The following is a 22,293-nucleotide window of genomic DNA, read 5'->3' on the forward strand; positions in this document are numbered from 1 at the left end:
CTACAGGTACTTTAGGTATTTGTAAACAATTTTGTGGTCTAAGCGCTTCCGCATTGCCTTGCCACACTTACCACATACTCACTTACCACACATGCCACAAAAGTGCAGCAAGCAAATGAGCGGCAAAGAAACATGTTAAATGTTAACAGCTAATTACCGACAGCTAAGCAATGTTGCCAAAGATGCTGCCACAAAGCACATACAAGCATACACAATACATATGAAACGTGAGCAAATAATAACTGCAATAAGCGATAAGCGCACAAACACCTAGAAATCACCGCTTGCCGTTCCTCTCTGGACCTCTCATCGATTGTGGCTTTGTATGTGTGTGTGTCGTCGCTAATTGCAAGCAATGCATTTTCTAAAGACACTCTGCCTTTACTGGCGATAAGCAAATACAATCAAGGCACACGGCCAATGTTGCCATAGTCGCCAGTATGGCTGTGTGTTGACCGTGTTGTGTCTCGCATACCGGCAGCATTGTTGTTGTTGTTTTTGGCTTGGCTTGATACTGAGGTTATGGAAATTTTTGCAGGCAAAACGCTTGGCGTTGGCTAATGTCTGCAGTAATTAAGTTGCTTCCACAAAAATTGAATTTTTTCCTGTTGTTGTTGTTTTAGTTTTTGGTAGCACATACTTCACAGTATGTGTGCTTGTAGCAATATAAGTAGAAGACAGGACATTGCTTAGTTGTACTGCTTTGCTGACGCTAAGGAAAGTGAAAGAGACTTTTCTGAAGAAATGAACTCACACAGATTTATATACTGACGAACATACATGTATATATACATATATATATATATATTACTTACGTGACAGTTGCCTGTTTTGCTCATTATGTAATGCTTGATGATATTTTACTAATGCTTGCATACACTTACATATATATAAATATATACATCTACATATATGTATGTATGCTTCTCTTCTCTATTTCAAATAAAAGCAGCGCATACCAAAAAACAAGCAGAATAATGATGTCATTAGCAATTTGAAAGCATGAGTAATTTGGTATGCTTTTGAGAATTTTTATGCTTCAATTTTAACTAGCAAAATTTTGATAATTTCAGAAAAACTAAATTTTACAAGGGTGGTTCACTCAATGACTACACTCACTTAATTTAGTTAAACTATTTCACATATTTTCAGCTTTATAAGGTATGCAGCCCACCGTATTTTTGAAAAACCTATAATTATCTTAACAAGATTGGCGCAGAGACTCATTATTAAAAGAAAAAAAAATTACTCTGAATTAAATTAAAATATCTGAGAGATTTACCGATACTTTCGGAGAAAAATTATGCTTAGGCGCTGAGTTCTTCATATTCGATATCCGGGGCCTTGAAGAGTTATAGTCCGACTTGGACAAATTTTCAGTATGTGATGCTACAGCTCAAATACAGTGTTTGAGTAAAGCCTTATTCCGCTATCATTATGAGTTCCTAAGTATATAAATATTATAAAGTAAACGAATCAGATGCTATTCAAAATTGAGTTACATGAAAAGTAGGTGTGGCTGTGAACCGATTTCATCCATTTTCCAGCGGCAATATCAAGATGTCAAAAAATATGATGTACCAAATTTCATGGAAATCGGTTGAGTAGTTCTTGAGATACGATTTTTGTAATCTGAGTGCAGCTCATTTCTTCTGTAAAATTTAGTGTTTCTGACATTTTTTGTTTTGTAATTTAAAGCCGTTTTAGTAGTTTTCAACATAATCAATGTATGGGGGTTGGGCGTGGTTATTATCTGATTTCATTCATTAAGGGAAATTTTGAATTATATAGTTTAGGAGATACATACAAAAAAACTACTTGTGGTTGGAGCCACAGCTACTTTACATGAAACAAAACTTTAAAAAATTACATGCAAACATTCTCCTCTCCAGGGAACATGTGAAGGCACTCCATAAACCAAAGGACTATAACTGGTCTGTGCGTGGCCTGCAGGCCTACCAGACCAATCTAACCTAACCTTCTCCTCAACGTTGTGATCCTCAGTACAAAATATAATTTTCATACCTTTATTTATGGCTTAGTTAGAGCTCTTTATAGCTTTTCCTCTAACACTATTTTGTGCGGGCGTGGCAATCCGATTTCGCCCTTCTGCAATACCAACCCTCTCATGGTGCCAAGGAAGTTTTTGCCGGATGAGAATCTCTATTCTAAAGCGCCGACTGTCGTGGGAACAGTTGTCGTCGGTGTTAAATAGAGTGCTCAATATTCAATTGTCAATAAATTAAGGTTCACATTAATAGTTCGTTCAAAATGTAAATACATTTTTATACTCTCGCAACCTGTTGTACAGAGTATTATAGTTTTGTTCACATAACGGTTGTTTGTGTCACCACGAAATAAAAGAGTTAGATATGGGGTTATATATATATAAATGATCAGGATGACGAGTGGAGTTGAAATCCGGATGTCCGTCCGTCCGTGCAAGCGATAACTTGAGTAAAAATTGAGATATCTTAATGAAACTTGGAACACATGTTCCTTGGGACCATGAGAGGGTTGCTTTCCAAAAACACATAAAGTGTCATAACTAAGCCATAAATAAAGTTATAACAGTAAAATTTGGAATAAAGGATCGCACTAGGAAGGGGCATATTTGGATGTAATTTTTTTGGGGAAGTGGGCCGACTCCAAATCGGTTATATGTATATATCTCACAAACCAATGAAGCTATATAAACCAAACTTTCTTCAGTCGATTCTCTTACGTACCTTACCGCACACCATGAAAATATTTGAAATCGGATAATAACCACGCCCACCTCTTTTACAAAGGTTAGGTTGAAAATTATTAAAAGTTGGTTAACTCACTAACGAAAAACGTCAGAAACACTAAATTTCACATAAGAAATGGCAGATGGAAGCTGTACTCAGATTTTTTTACAAAATGGAAAATGGGCGTGGCGTCGCCCACATATGGGTCAAAAACCATATCTCGGGAACTACTCGTCCGATTTCAATGAAACTTGGTTTATAATAGTTTCCTTACCTCCCAATAATATGTTGTGAAAATTAGCCAAATTCACGCTTCACAACCACGCCTACTTCCTATATACCAGAACTTTGAAAACGATCTGAATTGTTTACTTTACAATATATAAAGTAAGCACTAGTGAAGATATCGGCGCAGAACTTTACACAAAAACTACATTTGTAGTGTGGCAGCCCCATTCTAAAAATCGCCAAAATCGGACCATATGTTTTCAAGGCCCCATATATCGAACATGAGGACCTCGGTGCTTCTAATCTAATATTAGGGTTTCCAACTTTCAATGGACTTTATACAATGTGGGTCAAATTGTGTGTAATATTAATAAAGTTAAATAAATAAATTGCGAAAGTATAAAATGTTCGGTTACACCCGAACTTAGCCCTTCCTTACGTGTTTTTTATAAATTATGTACATTTAAGTTCAATTATAATAAAATTTATGTTTATTTCTGTGAAACACGGCCTTACTCATAAATTGCGTTATCGCAAATTCGCGGTGTTTTTTTTTTCAATTTCAAGAGAGCATCTTATGTTTTTGGATTGATAAACCACTGGAATGTGTATAAAAGTCGGGTTTAACGCTGTGTTTGTATAAGCTTTGTTTGCGATTCCTCATCGTTTACTCATGTATGCTTATCGCATAAAGCACACACTTACAGGGAGCATTTAATCAATGAGCGCTGTAGGCGAGTGGCTATTTTGCGTGACAAACGCTTCGCTGATCGCGGATTCAAAACCAGATTGAAACAATAATGGGCAGTGCTCGATGTACGAAGTGGAAATCAGCGGCTTCTGATACTGCAGAGCAATCGTATTCGGTTTGCAGCGCTTTAGACCCGCCATTTGCGGCTTGATATCAAAGCGCGCCCCACAAACTGTTGTAGAAGCGTGGCCTTAAAACTCACAAAAGTTGAAATTTTATCAATATACACAGACAAATACATAGCAGTATATATAACTATATACTTGCGTCTTATCAGCAAATGCTTGAGTGCTGGTCAAATATTCCCATAAGCTTGGGTGCACAGTCTGCTTCCGAACTTTTATACGCGCGTATGGTGACATTGAGTACACAGCTGAAAAAAATATGTTTCTTCCAAAATTTTTACCGTTGCTATCATGCCTAATATTTGGTGTGTCCTTAAGCGCTGGAATAACTGACCTAGAGGTCAATGCGATCGACTGCAATTGCGATGTGGATATTGAAATTGTCAAACTCGTGCTCGAGAAGCTGGAAAAGCTCGAACAAAGGGTGGAGGAGATCAGCAAGAACAAGAACACACAAGTGGAAATAGCGTAATAAAGTGTTGTTGTAGAAATAGTGATGGAAATAATACAATTTTTGTTTTTGTTGTTTTTTTTCATTTTTACATAGCAAACCGAAAAGCAGTGTGCCCACCAACTGCATAGAAGCTGCTGCCCGCACCTTCAAGAGCGGCATCTATCCGATACAAGTTGGACGTTTTAGCGAGAAACCCTTCGAGGTGTGGTGTGATGAGGACACCGATTTCGGCGGTTGGACGGTCATACAGCGACGTGTCAGCGCCGATGTGGACTTCTATCGCAATTGGGCGGACTATAAGAACGGTTTCGGCGATTTGGCGAAGAACTATTGGATCGGACTCGATAAGTTGCATGCGCTCACCACAAGCTGTGAACACGAGTTGTACATACAGATGGAGACTTTCGCCGGTCAGAAATACTATGCGAAATATACGCAATTCGTGGTGGGTAGCGAGGCGGAGGGCTATGTGCTGAAGAATGTGTGCGGTTATAAGGGAAATGCCGGCGATTATTTCCAAAATCATCAAGGCAATAAATTCACCACACACGATCAAGATAATGATCAGAAGGACGATCAAAATTGCGCGGAGAAATGGCGTGGTGGTTGGTGGTACAACAGCTGCTATTGGAGGTGAGTTGTAATGGTATAACGACTATTTGGTAGATAACTGACATTTGTATTGGCAGCAACTTGAATGGCGCTTATACCAAAGAGACGAACGGTCAGGGTATCGTGTGGATCGGCATCAACCGCGATGAGTCATTGAAATTCGTACAAATGATGATACGCCCGACGCAGGCTTGCATGAAGCGGTTGTCGTTGAGAAATTGAGTTGTGTGGTCTTAAAATGGCAAACCATAAGGGTTAGTAGAATAGAGAAGTTTATCGCATGTAAAGCGTGACACTCTGGAAACAAAAAAAAAAAAAAACAAAAAACAAAATATTAAAAAATATATATATTCATTATTTTGAAAGTAGTATCGAAATGATAATATATATATGTATAGCTTTCATTATTATTAAAAAGAAATCTATTAATTTTCAAGTAATAAATTTCTACTGTGTAAAAAATGTTTTATTGTGCAAAAAGAGCGCGAGAGAAATAAGGTTTATGTTTATGTAGAAAACGTCTTTTGTCTTCAACTTCTCTCAATCGCACTCGGCATCGTCTAATTTTTGAAAATTCAATATATGTATATATGCAGAGAGTCTTCTCAATTGCTCTCAATGAATAGAAGTGAGTGTAAAGTAGCTATAGAAGTGATTTGTTTGCTCTCAAGTATTTTTTAGTACATCAAGTATAGGAATCTGAGACCTTTTGACCAACTAAAAAATACAAAATCTATATTAATCTACATTGGACCACCCAACAAACAGTGCCACTGCCACAGCAGCACCCACATTTATATTTAATTATTTGCCACCAACAAAACAACGCCACACTAATTGGCATCACTGCTTCAGCTAAATTGCATACAAGCCCAACTATGTCTCGCCGCTTTGTCCACATTTTGACAGACTATTTGCCAAATGAGCGAACATTGGGGTTTAGAAAAGCGTATGGGGTAGGCAGGAGTACCTATTGAAAAGTTGATTCAACTGTTTAGGCTTCGGACGTCACAAGCCACACACACATCACTCAATCAACTTGGCAAGCGTGCAGACAAATGATGTGGCAGGGCGATTGGAGGCTCAACCATATGTGTTTATATTTAGAGATGTATATACATATGTATATGTGTATATATAGATGGTATATAGTGATGATAACAATAAATTGTGTGTAAATGGCGAACAAGTTTAAAGGTTAATTAATTTTAAATAATCGACTGCGAATGTCAGTTGTAATTGTTGTGTTTAGGCCGTTGATTAATTGTCGACAGTGTGTGTGGTGGAAACAAATTGACAGTTAAAGGCATATATACGCAGTACTTTTGTTGTAAATAGCAAAAAAAAAAAAATAAATAAATAATAAAAAAAAAATAAAAAAAAAATATTTAAAAATTTTGCAAATATTTTCGTCGAGCATTTTTCCTTTCTATGCTTCTTCTCTTATAAGTGAAACTATATTTATTATTACTTATATATATATCTACAACAAAAAACAATAATAATTTATGAAAAAAACCTGCGTGCATAATAAACGATTGCAATATTATGTCATTATATAAGCCCTTAGGCATGAAAAATATAATAAAAGTTAACAAGTAAGGTGCAACTAAAACCAGTTAAAACCGACCAATATGTACGCTTTCGTTGTTTTCAAAACTATAAAGTGTTGTTTGAGCGTAGATTCGGAAAAGCCCCTTTAATTTGTAACATGTAAAAAATGAACGCTGCCCACTTATGGGTCAAAAATTATAACTTAGGAACTTACTCGACCCATTTCACCCATATTCGGTACATAATATTGTCTTGGCATCCTAATGGCATAATTGATAAATTTGTGAAATCGGTTCTCAACCACGCCTACTTTCCTTATATCACTCTTTGGCAGTTTATTTAAATCGTTCACCTTACAATATATATATTAAGTACCAGTGAAGATATCGGAACAAACCTTTGCACAAATTTTACATTTCTGGTGTGGCATCGTCCGTCTAAAAATCGTCGAAATCGGACAATAACTTTTCAAGGCCCCAGATATCGTACAAGAGTATCTCAACCCCAATGATTAATTTTCTTTACCGAAAATAACGATAAGTCTCACAGTTATTTTAAAGAAATTCTAAGATGTGTGGCTTTTAATAGGGTTCGTCTGTGCCAAAAATGAGCAAAATCAGCTCTATACTTCCCGTAGCCCCTATATACTTTATATAGGAATTTTGCAAACTTCCGGGGACTTTATACCGTATATACCGGTTAACATGTGAGATATCTTAGCGAAATTGAGTGAACGTACAATCTTAGATATAATGTAGCTAGGTGGCAAAAATAGTTGAAATCGATCCAGGAATTACACTAGCTGCCATATAAAGGGTCAATAAGAACAATACAAAAACGGTTTGCGATATCAATGAAATTCTTCATTCCTGTGAAAGTACATTCGCAGCCATAGACTTGACGTAGCCCCACAGAAAATAGTCTAACGGCATCAAATCGCACGACCGAGGCGTCCAAATGACTGGGCCAATTCGTGAAATAACAACTTCACCAAACTTAGTTTTTAAAAAATCTATTGTGACATTCGTTGTGTGGCTTGTGGCGCCGTCCGGTTGGAACCACATATTGTCCAAGTCCATATCATCCAATTCGGGCCAAAAATGATTGAGTGGTAGCGATTCCAATTCACAGTAACGTGGCGGTCTTGATCATCACGGAAGAAGTACGGCCCAATGGCGCCGCCAGCCCATAAACCGCACCAAACCGTAATTTTTGCGGGATACAGTGGTGACTCATGGAGAACGTGTGCATTGCTGCCAGACCAATAACGCATATTTTGCTTATTGATGAAGCCATTAAGCCAGAAATTAGCCTCATCGCAACGTAGGACGTAGCGCTCTCAAAGTTGAGGTCACTGACTCCTAATTTCGGAAGAAAATTTTAATAATTTCGACTCGTTGTTGGATATATCTTTCCATGATGAAATGACAAATCTTACTTAAGAGGAATGTCAAAGAGGGGGAAATATTATGGCGTTGACCGTTTATTTAATATTTTCGAGTAGCCTCAGGGGTTATGTTCTGTATACTTAAGTCTCCAAAAAAATAATTGGTGAACTGATTACTGTATTTCCAGACAATCTTTAACTATGCGATAAAAAGTGAAATGCCTTATGAAACATATTGCACGTGGGTATAAAATGATGAAAGAGTCCCTTTGTAGGCGCAAACGTGAGCAACTTTCTTGGCGCCAGGAACAATCGATCGCGCTTTGTCAGACAGCGGGCGGCCCTCCTGCAAGCACAGCAGGTAGATTGTGTCGGTACAACATGAACGGGAGTAACGAGCCAAAAGGCAATGCAAAGGAAATTCATTTCTTTCATTATTATTATTTTTTGCTTTTGTTGTTGTTGCATTGTACTTTTATTTTCACTAAAAGTCGCTTGCGATATGATTATTAAAGCGTATTAAGCGTAGTAAAGCGGGTTGAGCAAGTCTTCGTTGTGATTGGCGATTTGTGATAAACTTCTGACATGATGTTGCAACGTCGATATGGCATGTTGCATGTACTTATATTACGTGTGCGCAAATTTCATGGGCAATCTGCTGTGCATAATAGTGGCAAGGCGAATTTTACTTTTACTTCATGGGAATGAGCGTGCCAGAGTAAGCGGTTGATGATCCGTGATATTAATTTAGAGATGAGTTGCATATTTGCATAATTTGTTGTTGTTGTTGTTGTCTTTTTAATTAATTGAATTTAGTTTATAGAAGTTGTTCCGGAATTGTTTAATTTTCATATAAATCTTTTAAATACCATGATTTTCTTTCATAGTTTTCCTTCCATATTATATATAGATATGACTCCTCAAACTTGTACAAATGAGTCATCTTGCCACAACCAGATCCATTTGGGTTCCTAGAATGAAATTATTATGGTGAATCGAATAAGTATCTGGTATAAATCAAACAAAACCTAGAGATCAATGGGTTGAGATTAAAGTATTCTTCTAGTTTGAATCGGTTGAGGTCTAGGGAGCTTTTTGCTCTTACATCTTCCCCTAGTAGCCTACATTTTGTCTGATTTCTCCTACCATATTTTCTGAAAAATTATAGGATTGAATCAGATTAATACATATTTCTCAGATTTTTTGTTTTGAACTCAGAATGATTTATTGCAACATATAAAGAATTATAACATTTCAAAGGACTTGACTGATCCAAATAAAATGGAGAGACACTTTGGACCAAAGACAGAAGCATCGACGTGGTAAAAATCGTTTCATAAAAGTATAGAATGACATTGTGTAATGGGAGAAAGACATAGACATATAGGCGAAGGTTATGGATTTCTCAAAACATTGGGTATTCATATATTCAACATTAGACATGAGATAGGTGAAATGCAACCCTGCGTCGTTTACGAAGCTAACCGAACTAGTTTTCTTTGTTGTTTCCTTTTCATTGGTAGTTCATCTTTATGTTCTGGGTTCCAAACCCTACGCACAACCGCATATGCGGGATTCACCTTCTCACTTTAGCTCGCCTCCAAACGGATGTCTGTTGCCTACCCAGAGGATACTTGGTCTAAGACCGGAAGTTGAGCTGCTTGAGCTACATGCAAAAGAATCATTCCTGGCCACTCCCAAGTGAATGAGAGTCAGGAACTTTCCTCACTTACATGCACGATGAGACGGCACTAGGAGTTTTCGAGAGGAAGGTTTTGCGGAACATTTACGGTCTTTTGATCATTGACAATGGCGAATACCACAGACGATGGAATGATGAGCTGTAGGTGTTATTCGACGACATAGACATAGTTTAGCGAATAAAAAGACAGCGGCTACGCTGGCTAGGTCATGTTATTCGAATGGACGAAAGTGCTCCAGTTCTGAAAGTGTTCGATGCAGTACACGCTGGTGGAAGCCGAGGAAGAGGAAGACCTTTACAGCGTTGGAAGGACTAGGTGGATAAGGACCTATCTTCACTTGGTATTACCAATTGGCGCCGAACTGCCAATAGGATAAATCTGTGATGCGCTGGACTAGGTTATTACCGCGTAAGAGCTGTATACGCCAGTCAAGAAGAAATTTTCTACCTTTCTAAGTATAGAATTCTTCGCTGTGAACACATTTTGAACAGGCCAAAAAGTACAATTTACGAGGACCTCGATGTATACATAATTTTACTTTCCCCAGACCTAACCTCACAGCATATAGAAACCATTTTTTCGTCACATTTTATGCGTACACCTTTTTTCAGTCACTTCCATTCAATTATGAACCGCCCACTCACACATGTAATTTGCGTATTGTCAACGCAAACGACGACGGCGTTTGTTGGCATTTTACTTTCGTTAGAGGACCGTTAAGAAAATTGCAAAATTGCGAAATAGCAAAATTCTGCCCACTTTCGATTTCGATATGGCGCAGAAAGTACATTGGCCCAAAGATTGAGTCAGCGGAGAAGCGTTGTTGTCGCCGCCACGTTTTCAACACCAAATTTGGTCAGTATGTGCAACAAACAAAAAATAAAAATAAAAAGCAAAAAAAAGAAAACACCTACACATATGCAGCAGATAATGCATGCATCGCAAATATGTATGTGTGTGCGTGTGTGTGCGCCTCATTTCAGCATGCGCGCCAAAGCGCTTTTCTCAACATTTGTGCGAACGCTTCGTACAGCTAAAACACATACATAAACACATGTGTAACTGGTGGTTGGCAGCGCATAAACATTTTCCTAAACTCACTAAATCGTTTGTTATGCTAGTTATCTTGATGCGCGTTCAACGACGCGGTCGCTTTGCTGCTTAGCTTAGCACAGCGCAAGCTGATCGCGCGCTCGGTTGCTGGTCACCTTGATTTGTTGAGAAAATTGCAAATTTTGGCATTTCAACGAAAACATTTTCACCGCGTTCATCGCGCGCCAAGACAGCGTTGCAAGGAGTTGCACTGCAAATCACCGACAATGATGAGCTGCTTTCCTCGCCTCATTGCGACGCAAGCTGATGTGAGCGCAGCGATAAGCGGTGGGTGCACGTCGCCACGCGGCAGACGACAGGAGGCAGGCGCTGCAGCTGAAAAGCGTTGGTTGGTTGTTGTTGTTGTTGGTTGAGCGAACGAAAGTGAAATTTTGTGACTTAAGAATTGGTGGATCGTAATTGTTGAACAGCTGTTGAGCGCGACTGCTCCTGTTGCGCGCTGTGCTTAGCTACTGTTTGCTGTTTAGTGTTGATGTTGTTGTTGTTGACCGCCATAGCTACCGTTGCGTCTGAAAGGTATGAACTTGCGCTGGCCATTATTTTCACAGCATTTGTGCGCGTCTGCTTGCTGTTGTTGTTGTATAGTTATTATTGTTTTTGTTGTTGTTGTAGTTCAACGCTGCATGCGTAAATAAATCGATTACCACGTTGTGATAAGCGCTTGATGCATACGCTTGTTTGTTGTTGTTGTTGCTGTTAACATATTTGTTGTTGTTGTTGTTTGCTGTGCGCATTTTCATAAACACACATTTGCTTTTTAGTTTTATTGAATAACACTGTTTTATTTATTTTCTTTTATTTTTAGTATCTCTTGTTGTTGTTGCTTTCCACACATTTTGCCCATTTGCTCTTGTCTCGCAAACTAGTTTACGATCGCCGTTGCCGTTGCCATTGTTTTTCAGTGTTAAGTGGGGCCAATGTACTTGACAATCATGCCGCCAACACAAGCCAACACAAGTCCGTTAGTCGGACGTTCGGCGTTCAGCATTCGATGCTCGCGCGTTCGATGTTCGGTTCGTGGGTGACTGATTGATTTGCCTATGCAAATGAATTGTTATGCTCTGGATTCGCATTGAAATCGAAATTCGTAAAATGAATGACATTTAACAACAACAATGCAACAAAGCGTACAACAACAACAAACAGTGGTAGCCGCACGGTCATAAAGGCCATGAAGACAGCGCAGAAAAAAAGACAAAGTCAATCAGTTGTGGTTGGCGCGCTCGAGCTCACGTTTAAGGCACGCAGACGCCTTCAAATAGATTTTCATATACATAAATATATATATATTTATATATACTATACATATATATGTATGTATGTATGTATATATCTGGGTGTGTTTGCATGCATTGTGTTCCATTCCATTGCATGTTTATGCTAATCCCTCGGTTCGTTTATGCAAATACTTTATTTGGGCAGTGAGAAAATTGACAAGTCAACGAGCGATCTATCTCGGCGGATAATCACAGTCAATTATACGATTTCATTCAACAAAATAATTCAGAGTTATTGCAATATTCGTTGCATAAATTATGTGTAGAAGTACTGTAATTTAAAAATATATATTTTATGTATGTCTATATATATCAGAAAAATAATGCTTGTTTGTTCTTTGAATATTCATGCTTCTTGATGGTTAATATGCTGGTTGTTTTACTATTCTAGATTTATTGATGTGTACACAAGTCTAAAAAAGCGCGCCAGCAGATTTGTGATATGATATAGAGACTTCTCCATATTTGAATCTTTATACCCATCTCTAGGAGATTTTGGTATTACAAAACACTCGCTTTTATGTTCTACAAGTGTGATTACGCGAATGCTTTCGCTATTTATTGGAGGTTCCCTGTTTTTTTTTTTTTTTGAAGATATGCAGATTTTATGTCTAATAAAACTACTTAACCTGACGCCAAAAAATTGTATCAGTGTAGAGTAGATGGTCTGTTGACATGATCTTTCCATGGTATGAGACTCTCACCAAAACGCTGTTCTATTAAAGTGACGTGTTCACAGATTGTAAAGCTTGTAACACCAGTCTTCTGGAACCACTGAGTATGATGATCTCATTTAAAGAAAATTGAGAACAACAGTGGCTTCCACATGTATATGACATCGGACAACAACTTTTGACGAATGCAAGGAACCCTGGAGAATGATAATTGTTAAACAATAAATCACTTTTCTTATCTATTGGGATTCCATTTATGCTCCTCTCAATAGGAATGCCTTCAATCAAATACAGTGGAACTTCTCTAACTGGAATCACTATAATCCACAAAAGAGACATCATTTTCATTAAAACATAAATTTTTTAAAAAGCTGAAAAATAAAGATTTACCACAGTTTTAGTTATTTACTTCGCAAAAAAATTTATTTAAATACATTAACAGCCGGTTTCACGAAACAAATTTAAGTGAAAAATAATTAATTTCAGTTTCACCATTTGACTTAATTTTTATTTAAATGGTCACGCTTTGCCATTTAAATATTATTTAAATACTGTCATATGTAACCATGGTTACGCCTATTTGAATTCCTATTTGTTTACCATTTTGACATAGAAATACAAGTTATTTGTTTACATAAATCAGCTGTTTATTCTTACTAACATCCCTGCCTTTTAATTTTTTGGATACCAAATGTCAATAATGGTAAAACGCAGGAAACTTAAGTGCTAAGTTAAATAAGAATTAAAATTAAAATAAAATGGAACTTAATTGTCAATTAAAAAATTTCGTGAAACCGGCTGTAATACATGTATTCTATAATTTTGTTTGTTGAACTTTGCTATTTTTTGGCTCTTGACACGCTGTATCCCATGCCTTTGTTAGATGGTTTATGCAATCCATAAGTGCAATATCGTATTTTTTGTTCACCTCCATACGAATATAGGGTCTCCTTTAAAATTGTTCCTTGATAGCAAAATTTTAAATTTTTGATTATGCCCTTATCAAAAAGTTCGATTTATGGAAACAAATTTGTGTGAAATTTAACTTCTATTGCCAATTTAAGAGTTCGAGTTATAGAAGTTCGAGTTATGGAAGTTCCACTGTATATTCTTTATGAGGTGAAACTGGAAGTTATATTAACCTCTTTGTAAGTAGTGAACCCAAGAAATTTTAATAGTTTACACGTATCACAATATATATATACTATTATATTATTTTTGTGGCTCTCAATTTTCGACCAAGCGTCTGGACTCTTTTAAATAGTTCTTAAGTCATGCAATTCCACTAAATTCGCAAGGACCGCCAACATGGGTGTTTTAACCTTAGTCTCGCCTTCCTCCAAACAGCTTTGCTAAAGGAAAAATTTAAATTGAAAACATTAGCCTATACTCAAGCTCAAACTTTCTAAGTATCTAATATTAAGTATGCCTCTTACAGAGTTCATTGCTTTTCGATGAAGTAATTCAACCACATTACATCATACTCAGTTCAATCTAAAGGCAAACCCGTAAAATCTGATAACTAATAAAAACTATATTTATTCTAAATGTGCTATTACAAATTACTCAAGTCGTTATAAAAGAAAATATTGTTTTTGTTAAGCTAAGGAAGTGACTAAGGGTTAGATATTAGTTCTAAAAGAAATGAGTGCTCTTACGGGTCTGTAAAGACCCGAAAAATATTTTATATTCTCATTAAGTGATCAGGACCTATAGTATAATATTATATTATAACTTTTGATCACAAAAGTGGTTTCTAAACAGGGAATCGATTTTTTAATAATTTCTAAAATATTGAAACTGATTTCGATATTCTTCAATAGTTTTTCTGCATAAAAAATTTGCATAAACATTTTTATTGTGAAAAAGCCGTAAAATTTCACCATTTATATATTATGCATGAATACTCCAGGGGTGCCATTCTATATTTTTGGAATCAACTGCAACCCGTTGCTCCAATTCTCCACCTTTAAGCCTGCATATACATTTGCATATTACACACAACTAGATATTGTCTTACAGCATTGGCATTTGCCATGTGTTGCGCATAAATAATAAATATTGACACATCTGCATGTTTACACCAGCTCAAAAGCAACAAAAAAACAAAAAAAAAAGATTAATAAAAAAAATTCAAAATATTCAAACAAATTGTTGGAGCGCGTTTTCCATTTCATTCGTTGTGATTTTTCATTTTCATTTGCTTATTAAATGTGTCTGTTTGTATGTGTGTGTGTGTGTGTGTGTACCGGCGGCAGCAGCAGCCGGCAATTGACAAGTCGAACAAATTGACGTGACTGCCACAGTCACGATTTGGCGGCAAATGCCGGTGCAACAATTTAGTTATGCTTGATAATGTTGTTGTTGTTGTTATCACGATTGTTGCTGTTGTTACACTTTTACATTAAATGCTCCATTTATATTTATTAAGCGATATTATGATTAGTTTTTTCATTTTTTTATTTTTGTATTTTTGTTTTTGGTGTTATTGTTGCACCGCTGAGAGGCTTTGCTTTTGCTTAAAAGTATGGAACAAATTCATTCTCTTCATATACTCTAAGCTATATTTCCTATTCACCGTTCATTTGCGGCATTCAGAAGCGTTTCCAGCCATTTAATTCCATTACAGGTTCGTTGCTTAAGTCTTCTGTTTCATCGTCAATTGCTTGAAAAATTTAATGAATTTCATTTAACATTTTTCATTTCACTTTTTATACACAACAACAACACACTTACACTGCTTCTTTTATAATATTATTATTTGTTGTTGTTGCCATAGTTAGATTACGCAAGTCTCGCGACACTCGCTACACGGCTCACCTGGCTCGGTTCGCTCGTCCGCTGCAACTCAAATCTGTCATCCGAAATTAATCTTGCGTCTTTTAAGTGTCTGACATATAAATTTGACACATTTATTTTGTCTGCTGTCCAGTGATGCGGCTACCGCTGAACGCATTCACTGTTCACTATCAGTGCGGCGCGGCGCAGCGTTCGTTCGCTCATTGTACTCGTACATCACAACACTTTCGTTTTTCAGCTGCCAACCAGCTGCGATTGCACCCTCTTACCGTGACTGGCTGACTGGTCGGTGGAATGTCTGACGAAAAGTTTAACTTATGTGTACAGTGGTGGTGTTCAACTTTTTTCTGATAGGTGTTTTGGGAATTTTCATTTCAGGTTTGAAAAAAAAAGAAACTTTTCATTCGATTTACTAAAAAAGCGTTTGTGGAAAATTGGAGATTCTTTCAAGGAGAATGGAAGATAACTTGTGTCAATAAAACCCCAACTCAACGATTTGTAAAAAGAGGCGGACCGTAAAATTAATCCAGCTCTTGCTGGAATATCACATACACATTCCGTTCCTCAAAAATGTGTATGAGTACCTTTGTATAAGCTATTCGCTTCTAACAAAAAGTGTAAATTTTTGTAATCAGATATATACTGAATATGGAATTATATGAGAGACCGGCCTTTGTGAAATAATTTTTAAGAAATTATCAAACGTAGCTTTTCATGGTTGAGCTGGCTAAAACTTGTAGTACTTGTAAACTCAATTCAAACTAAATTAAGCAATTGGGTCAAAGAAACTTTCAGAACTCTCAACACCCTGTAAAATTCTATGATAGCTCTCTTAAACTGAAAGTTCATCATATGTAATTGAGTTAAGATCAGATGTTCTTGAGGTACTTGCAGGTTAACGCAAACCTATACTGTGTATAATATTTATAGAGTAGGTTAACTAAGAGTTTTGAAATTTTTGTTCGTAGAATTTTGTTTGGAAAAAGAAAGAGAAAGAAAACAATTAATTGAAAGAGAAATAGAAAGGGTTAAATTATTGATCAATTTCTTTAGGACAAATAATCAACGACCCTTTGATAAACTAATTGGCATTGATTAAGGATCCTAGAGGAAAAAACATTAAAAATGTTTAGTATATCTGCGATTGTGGACAAGTCTTAGTTTTGGTTCATATTTTAACGTATCTAATTTGCAATATTTTAAAGCAAATGATTTCGACAGCTCAAATAGAAATTTTCTTCCAGCCATAGTAAACAAATTTTGTAGCACAACTTACATACAACTATCAAAATATTCGCCATATTTCAAAAGGATCTCTTTAAGACGAGTAAAGTAATCTTAGGCGAACTGTTTTATTATCTGGTAAAACTGACTATACTAAATGTAAATTCATATGTAATCCGCCAAATCGCACTTAAAATATTGTTTTGGGAAATTATTTGTTTATAACGCCATCTATAGGGATTTCTTCAAGATATAGAAGTTTCTCTCTAAAGAAAATTTTATCAAATTTTTTTGAAAGTTGGAAAAGAATGCATTATAATAACTCTTTACGCATATAGCCAATCTATAATTGAGAAATAACAAGTAAGGAAGGCCTAAGTTCGGTTGCAACCGAACATTTTATACGCTCATAATTTTTTTTGTAATTTTATTATGAGAACACACAATTCTTCCCGTATATTCGGCATAAAGTCCTCTAGAATCACGAAAATAATTATATATTATGTATGGGAGTTAGGGGTAATTCATAGACCGGTTTCACTTGTTCTGTCCACCATGCTGCAGGATTTTACGCTCACTGAATTTTGTCAAAATATATCGCCTATTTACCGATATATACGGTATAAAGTCCACCGGAAGTTTGAAAACATAATATTAGATATACATATGAGAGGTAGGAGAAATTATGACACGATTTTATCAATTTTTTGACACAGTGGCACATTAGTAACATAAAAAGATTCCCGATAAATTTCTATAATACATCTGAGAGATTTATCGACATTTTCGATAACATATGAGCCTTCGATATCTAGAGTATTGAAAAGGTATAGTCTAATCAAATTGATTATACTCTGTGCAACATGTTGTGAGAGTAAAAAAATATTTAATATCGAAGCTTGATACAGTAAACCCTCCATCTAACCTGAGATCTAGAATATCTTCCATTTCACTACTAAAGTCGAAGAAATTTCTACTGAAAATAGGGCAAACCAGAACTTAAACCCTAAAAATAATCGAGCAAGCTCATTGAATACTTCAATTATGCATCATCTAACCTTCTATTATAGTCTCTGAAGTGTAACCCTCCTTAGTTTCGCCTTTGTGTGACCAAAAGCAAGCCGTAGAGTCATATCACACGAGAAAATAATAAACACAAAGCGGCTTAGATCGACTCTGATGCTCGTGTGTATGTGTGTCTTGTAAGAGGTGTGCTGCGCATGCGCGTTCGCCGCTTTTAATTTGAATGCATTTAAAACAATTTTTTCGTGCAGCTCAAAATGCATAGCTCCTTACCCTCGCTCTGCGGCGCCACACCACTGAGACTAGTATATGGATGTATGTTGTATGTATATATGAACTGTTGTTGCTGCCTGTGCGGTTGTTTGGTCTTGTGAATTTGTGAATTTGTCATCTCGTTAAAAACGTGACATATGCATATGTCCACGTCGACATTTGCTCGTCAACGCAGCGATTTTTTCAATTATCAATTTTGACAATTTAATTTGGATTATCTCTGTGTGGCGTCAGCATGAATATCGTGAGTGTGTCAGCGACAATGTTTTTGTTCGCCGCTCAAAATATTTTTCGTAATTTCGGATTTTTTTCGCGCACAGCACAGTTGGTGCTCATGATTGCCTAAATAAATATTTAACTTCGTTTTGCATATGACTGCTGTCGTCCTCCCCCCTCCTTTACCCGAACTGCAGAAAATCATTTATTTCGCAAGGCTGCTCGCCGAAAAATTACATAATTCGCAACGTTGCATGTAGTCACATTCGTTCGTATCTGACGCGCTTCGCGTTCTTTATTGTTGCACGGCGTCTCGCGCTTGTAATCGCTTATTGACTGAAAAGCAATACAAATTGCCACTGATTACCGCATAAATCTCGCACAATTTGCAGGCGCCGCAGCGTTTTGCTGATTTTCTTTATTTAATTTTTTTAAATTTGTTTCTTTTATTTTTTATTACCTGGCTAGCATGTAGCAACTCTTTCACTTCCCGCTCGGCGATTTGAGTGCGTTGCGATTACGCATGCGCACAGTTAACAATTTACAGTTGTGCAAAATCAATAAGCTATGCGACTCCCTCCTCCGGTCGCACAGTTACTATGTCTTGCCTACTTATTATATAGAAAGCACCTCTGCCCTTGAGTGGCTGCGCATGCGCACTGCACTTGCACTTGCGCGCTTGTATTTACATAATCATTTGCGGCTTCGATTATTGTCTGTTGTTTTTTGCATTGCCTACGTTTGACCAACGTCTATTTTGCCATTTATTTTTATTTATTTTTTATTTTTATATTTTTTTAATTTTATTATATTTTTTGGCGAACTTAGTCAGTACTCCGCTCTGTGCCAACATTGTATTACACTAAAATTCATTTGTTTGCTGTTTTTGTAATATTTTATGCAACGAAATAACGTAAATATTTACTATTTAAACTGCCGTTATGTGTGGGTCATGTTAAGTGCAATTGTGAGAGTTCAACACATCATTTACGTTTTGATTTGTTGGGAGAAAAAAAATCCCGTTTTCTTTGTGGTTTAACTTTTTTTATTCTAGTAAAGTTGCAAATCACCAACCATTAAGATACAATTGCGAGGTCATACCTAAGCCCGGCTCTGGTATAAATGGGCCATGACACAAAGGCTTAATTGGAGAAGTCTCAATGGTCTCGAAAGGATGGAAGCCATAAATTAAGCTATAAAAGAAAAATTTTGGTATAAAGGATCGCATTAAAGGGAATACTTGGACTTTTGAGTAGTGGGCGTGGTCTCTCCTTTAAATAAATTATTTGTGAATATCGCTGAAACCAATAAAGCTATATAAACCAAACTTTCTGCAGTCATTTCCTCTATGTACCCCATTACACACCATAAAAATTGATATAATCGGATAATAACCACGCCCACCTCCCATACAAATTGAAAATTACTAAAAGTGCGTTAACTTACTATCGGAAAACGTCAGAAGAAATGGCAGAGTAAAATGGGCGTGGTGTCCTTCACTTATGGTCCACTTATCTCAAAAACTACTCGACCGTTTTCAATGAAATTCGGTATATATTACTTCCTTGACATCCTGAAAAGGCGGATGTAAAATGAGCGAACCCGGTTCACAACCCCGACTACTTTCCATATAACTCAATTTTGAATTCCATCTGATTTCTTCACTTTATAATGTATACATTAGGACTCAATGGAGATAGCGGAATAAAACTTTACAAAAGTACTGTATTTGAGCTGTGACATCACTTGTGGAAAACTGTCGAGATCGGACTATAATTTTTAAAGTTCCCTCATATCGAACTTGAAGATCTCAGTGTGTAAGGGTAATTTTTCACCGAAAATATCGGTAAATCTCTCAAATATTTTAATTTAATTCAGAGCAATCTGTTTCTTCTAATAGTGTATCTCTGTACCAAAAATGGTTAAAATCAGGTTTTAACTTCCGCTTGCTCCCATATACCTAATTATAGGTTGTTCAAAAATACGGTGGGCTTCATTCCGCATATATCGGTTAATATGTAAGATATCTCAGTAAAATTAAGTAGGCGTATAGTCTTGGATATAGTGTACATTGGTGGTGAAAATGAGTTAAATAGGTTTAGGAATTACGTCAGCCCACATATACTACATATATGGATCAAATTGGGTATAAAATGTTCGATTGCACCCGAACTGGACCCTGAAGGTGTGAACAATATAGCCATTCTCCAATAGTTATACTCAGAAGATTGTTTTTTTCAAATCGTATAAAAAATCGTGAACGATGAGGGACAGTCCTCCGAGGGGATTCTATAGTTCAGAAAATATTTTTTGTCGAACGATTTCATCTGTTATTCGACATCTTATCGCGATAGATTAGCTAAATAAGTATTTTAGGAATGAAATTTTCTCTTCGAAGAATTTGTGCCCGTCTCAGAACACTTGGATTTTAGTTACCAAAAGTTCTTTGTTTGATGAGATCGATTTCCGGACCAAAATAGCTTCATCCTCAGAAGTTTAATGTTATATGTCTGGGTATCCAAATGAAGATTAAAGCTTTAGTATGGCCCGGGGGTTAGGTTCTGAACAGCAATAAAGCTTTGCTACAAATTCAAGGTTCGAAAGACATATTTATAGACCATAATTAGTTGTAGAGGATTAGATATATCATACTTACTTTCCATATTTCTTTCGCAAATAAAGAAACCACATTATTATTGGTAATCACATATTGATTTTAAGCATAAAACATCTACTCAATAACACCCTGTATCAGGCATCAATGTCAATCATCGCTAAACCCAGACAAAAGCATCGTATTGTTCTCAGAAAAATACAATATTCCCTTAACAAAAATTATAAACAAAAAAAATTTAGACAACTTATAAGAAGCTAAGTAATGAGCCAAATAAACAAATATACGCAAAAATTCGCAAATACGAAAATATTATTCTTCAAAATTTACTTGAGTTCAAAACGACAACAACAATGCTGTATAATGCCCGTGTCACATATACAATAGTTTTTATTGTTGTCATAATTAGCTGACTTCATATGCACTGTTATAGTCCCATTTGTGTACTTCAGTTGACTTTGTCGGAATTCTTCGTCTGTTTACTTTGTTGTTTGTGCAAAAATATTTTTCAAATGCGAAGGTATTTTTTTTTGTCTTCATGAAATTAGCAAACACAGAAATTTTGCAGCGTCAAATTACCATAGTCTCCTCGGTAACCGACACACTGAGTGAATACGCAAAAATTTGTGGCGATTACGAGATTGTTCGTACTCGTTATTTTTTTGTGTCTTTGTATGTTAAAGTGAATAAACACTGAGGAAAATTTATTGCAGATTTCATTCTGATAATGGAACTATATATTAGGTCTATAACTTTGCTTCCACCGTTTTTTTTTTGTAAATTTAAAGCTTTTTTTGTATAAAAACGGTTACAAAAATGTTATTCAAAATATTGGCCGTCGCTAGCTACTACTTTTGACCATTCGTATTCCGTGCAAATGTCGAGAATTCGGCTCAAAAAGTGACATTTTCAGTTGAGAATAAGTTTGGGATGGAAACAGATCTCTACAAATATTTTGTTGGGTTAATGTTGATCCAAATGTTCAAGATCGATATAAAACGATTTAATCGATTTAATCGACCAGTGCTAGACCATAGAGACATCTATTGGAAAAAGGCGGAAACGGCAAAGTTGTAGACCTAATAATTAATTAATCAAATCATATTATAATATTAATTTTAAACTCATGTTTATTTATGTTTTTTTTTGAAAGCCTAAAATATATGTGAATTACCAGAGTTTGGCCGATAAAATTAGGTAAGTCAAAGAGTAATAATTACAAATATACTCCTATCAAATATCAGTCTTGGTGATTCATAATATAATTTTATACATTTAATACTAACAGATACTGCAAGATCCTTGTTCAAAGTCATTTCAAAGCAATGTTTTTAGTTCTGTCTGACTGAATTATTTTATAAAGAAGTTAATATAATCTGGGCTTTATTCAACTTATTATTGCTGTGAGCAGATATGTACTTCCGTAACTCATTTTCATTTATTCTGGTATACATAAAATGTGTTATGCTAAAATAAAATCGATTCGGTCCAGAATGTTTTTTTGCGTCAAATCATGTGGCACCCAAACATCAAA

The 22,293-nt window shown here is 36.1% G+C and overlaps 1 protein-coding gene across 1 annotated transcript; it reads left to right on the forward strand.

Annotated features, from left to right (window-relative positions):
* Positions 1-4,021: 4,021 nt before the first annotated feature.
* Positions 4,022-5,364, forward strand: LOC105211139 (ficolin-1). The gene is made up of 3 exons (XM_011182462.3): positions 4,022-4,304; positions 4,384-4,923; positions 4,980-5,364. The coding sequence occupies exons 1-3, from the start codon at positions 4,096-4,098 to the stop codon at positions 5,122-5,124; spliced, it is 894 nt and encodes a 297-aa protein (XP_011180764.2). The 5' UTR covers positions 4,022-4,095; the 3' UTR covers positions 5,125-5,364.
* Positions 5,365-22,293: the final 16,929 nt, after the last annotated feature.

Source organism: Zeugodacus cucurbitae, chromosome 4 (genome assembly GCF_028554725.1).
Source record: "Zeugodacus cucurbitae isolate PBARC_wt_2022May chromosome 4, idZeuCucr1.2, whole genome shotgun sequence".
NCBI lineage: Eukaryota > Metazoa > Arthropoda > Insecta > Diptera > Tephritidae > Zeugodacus > Zeugodacus cucurbitae.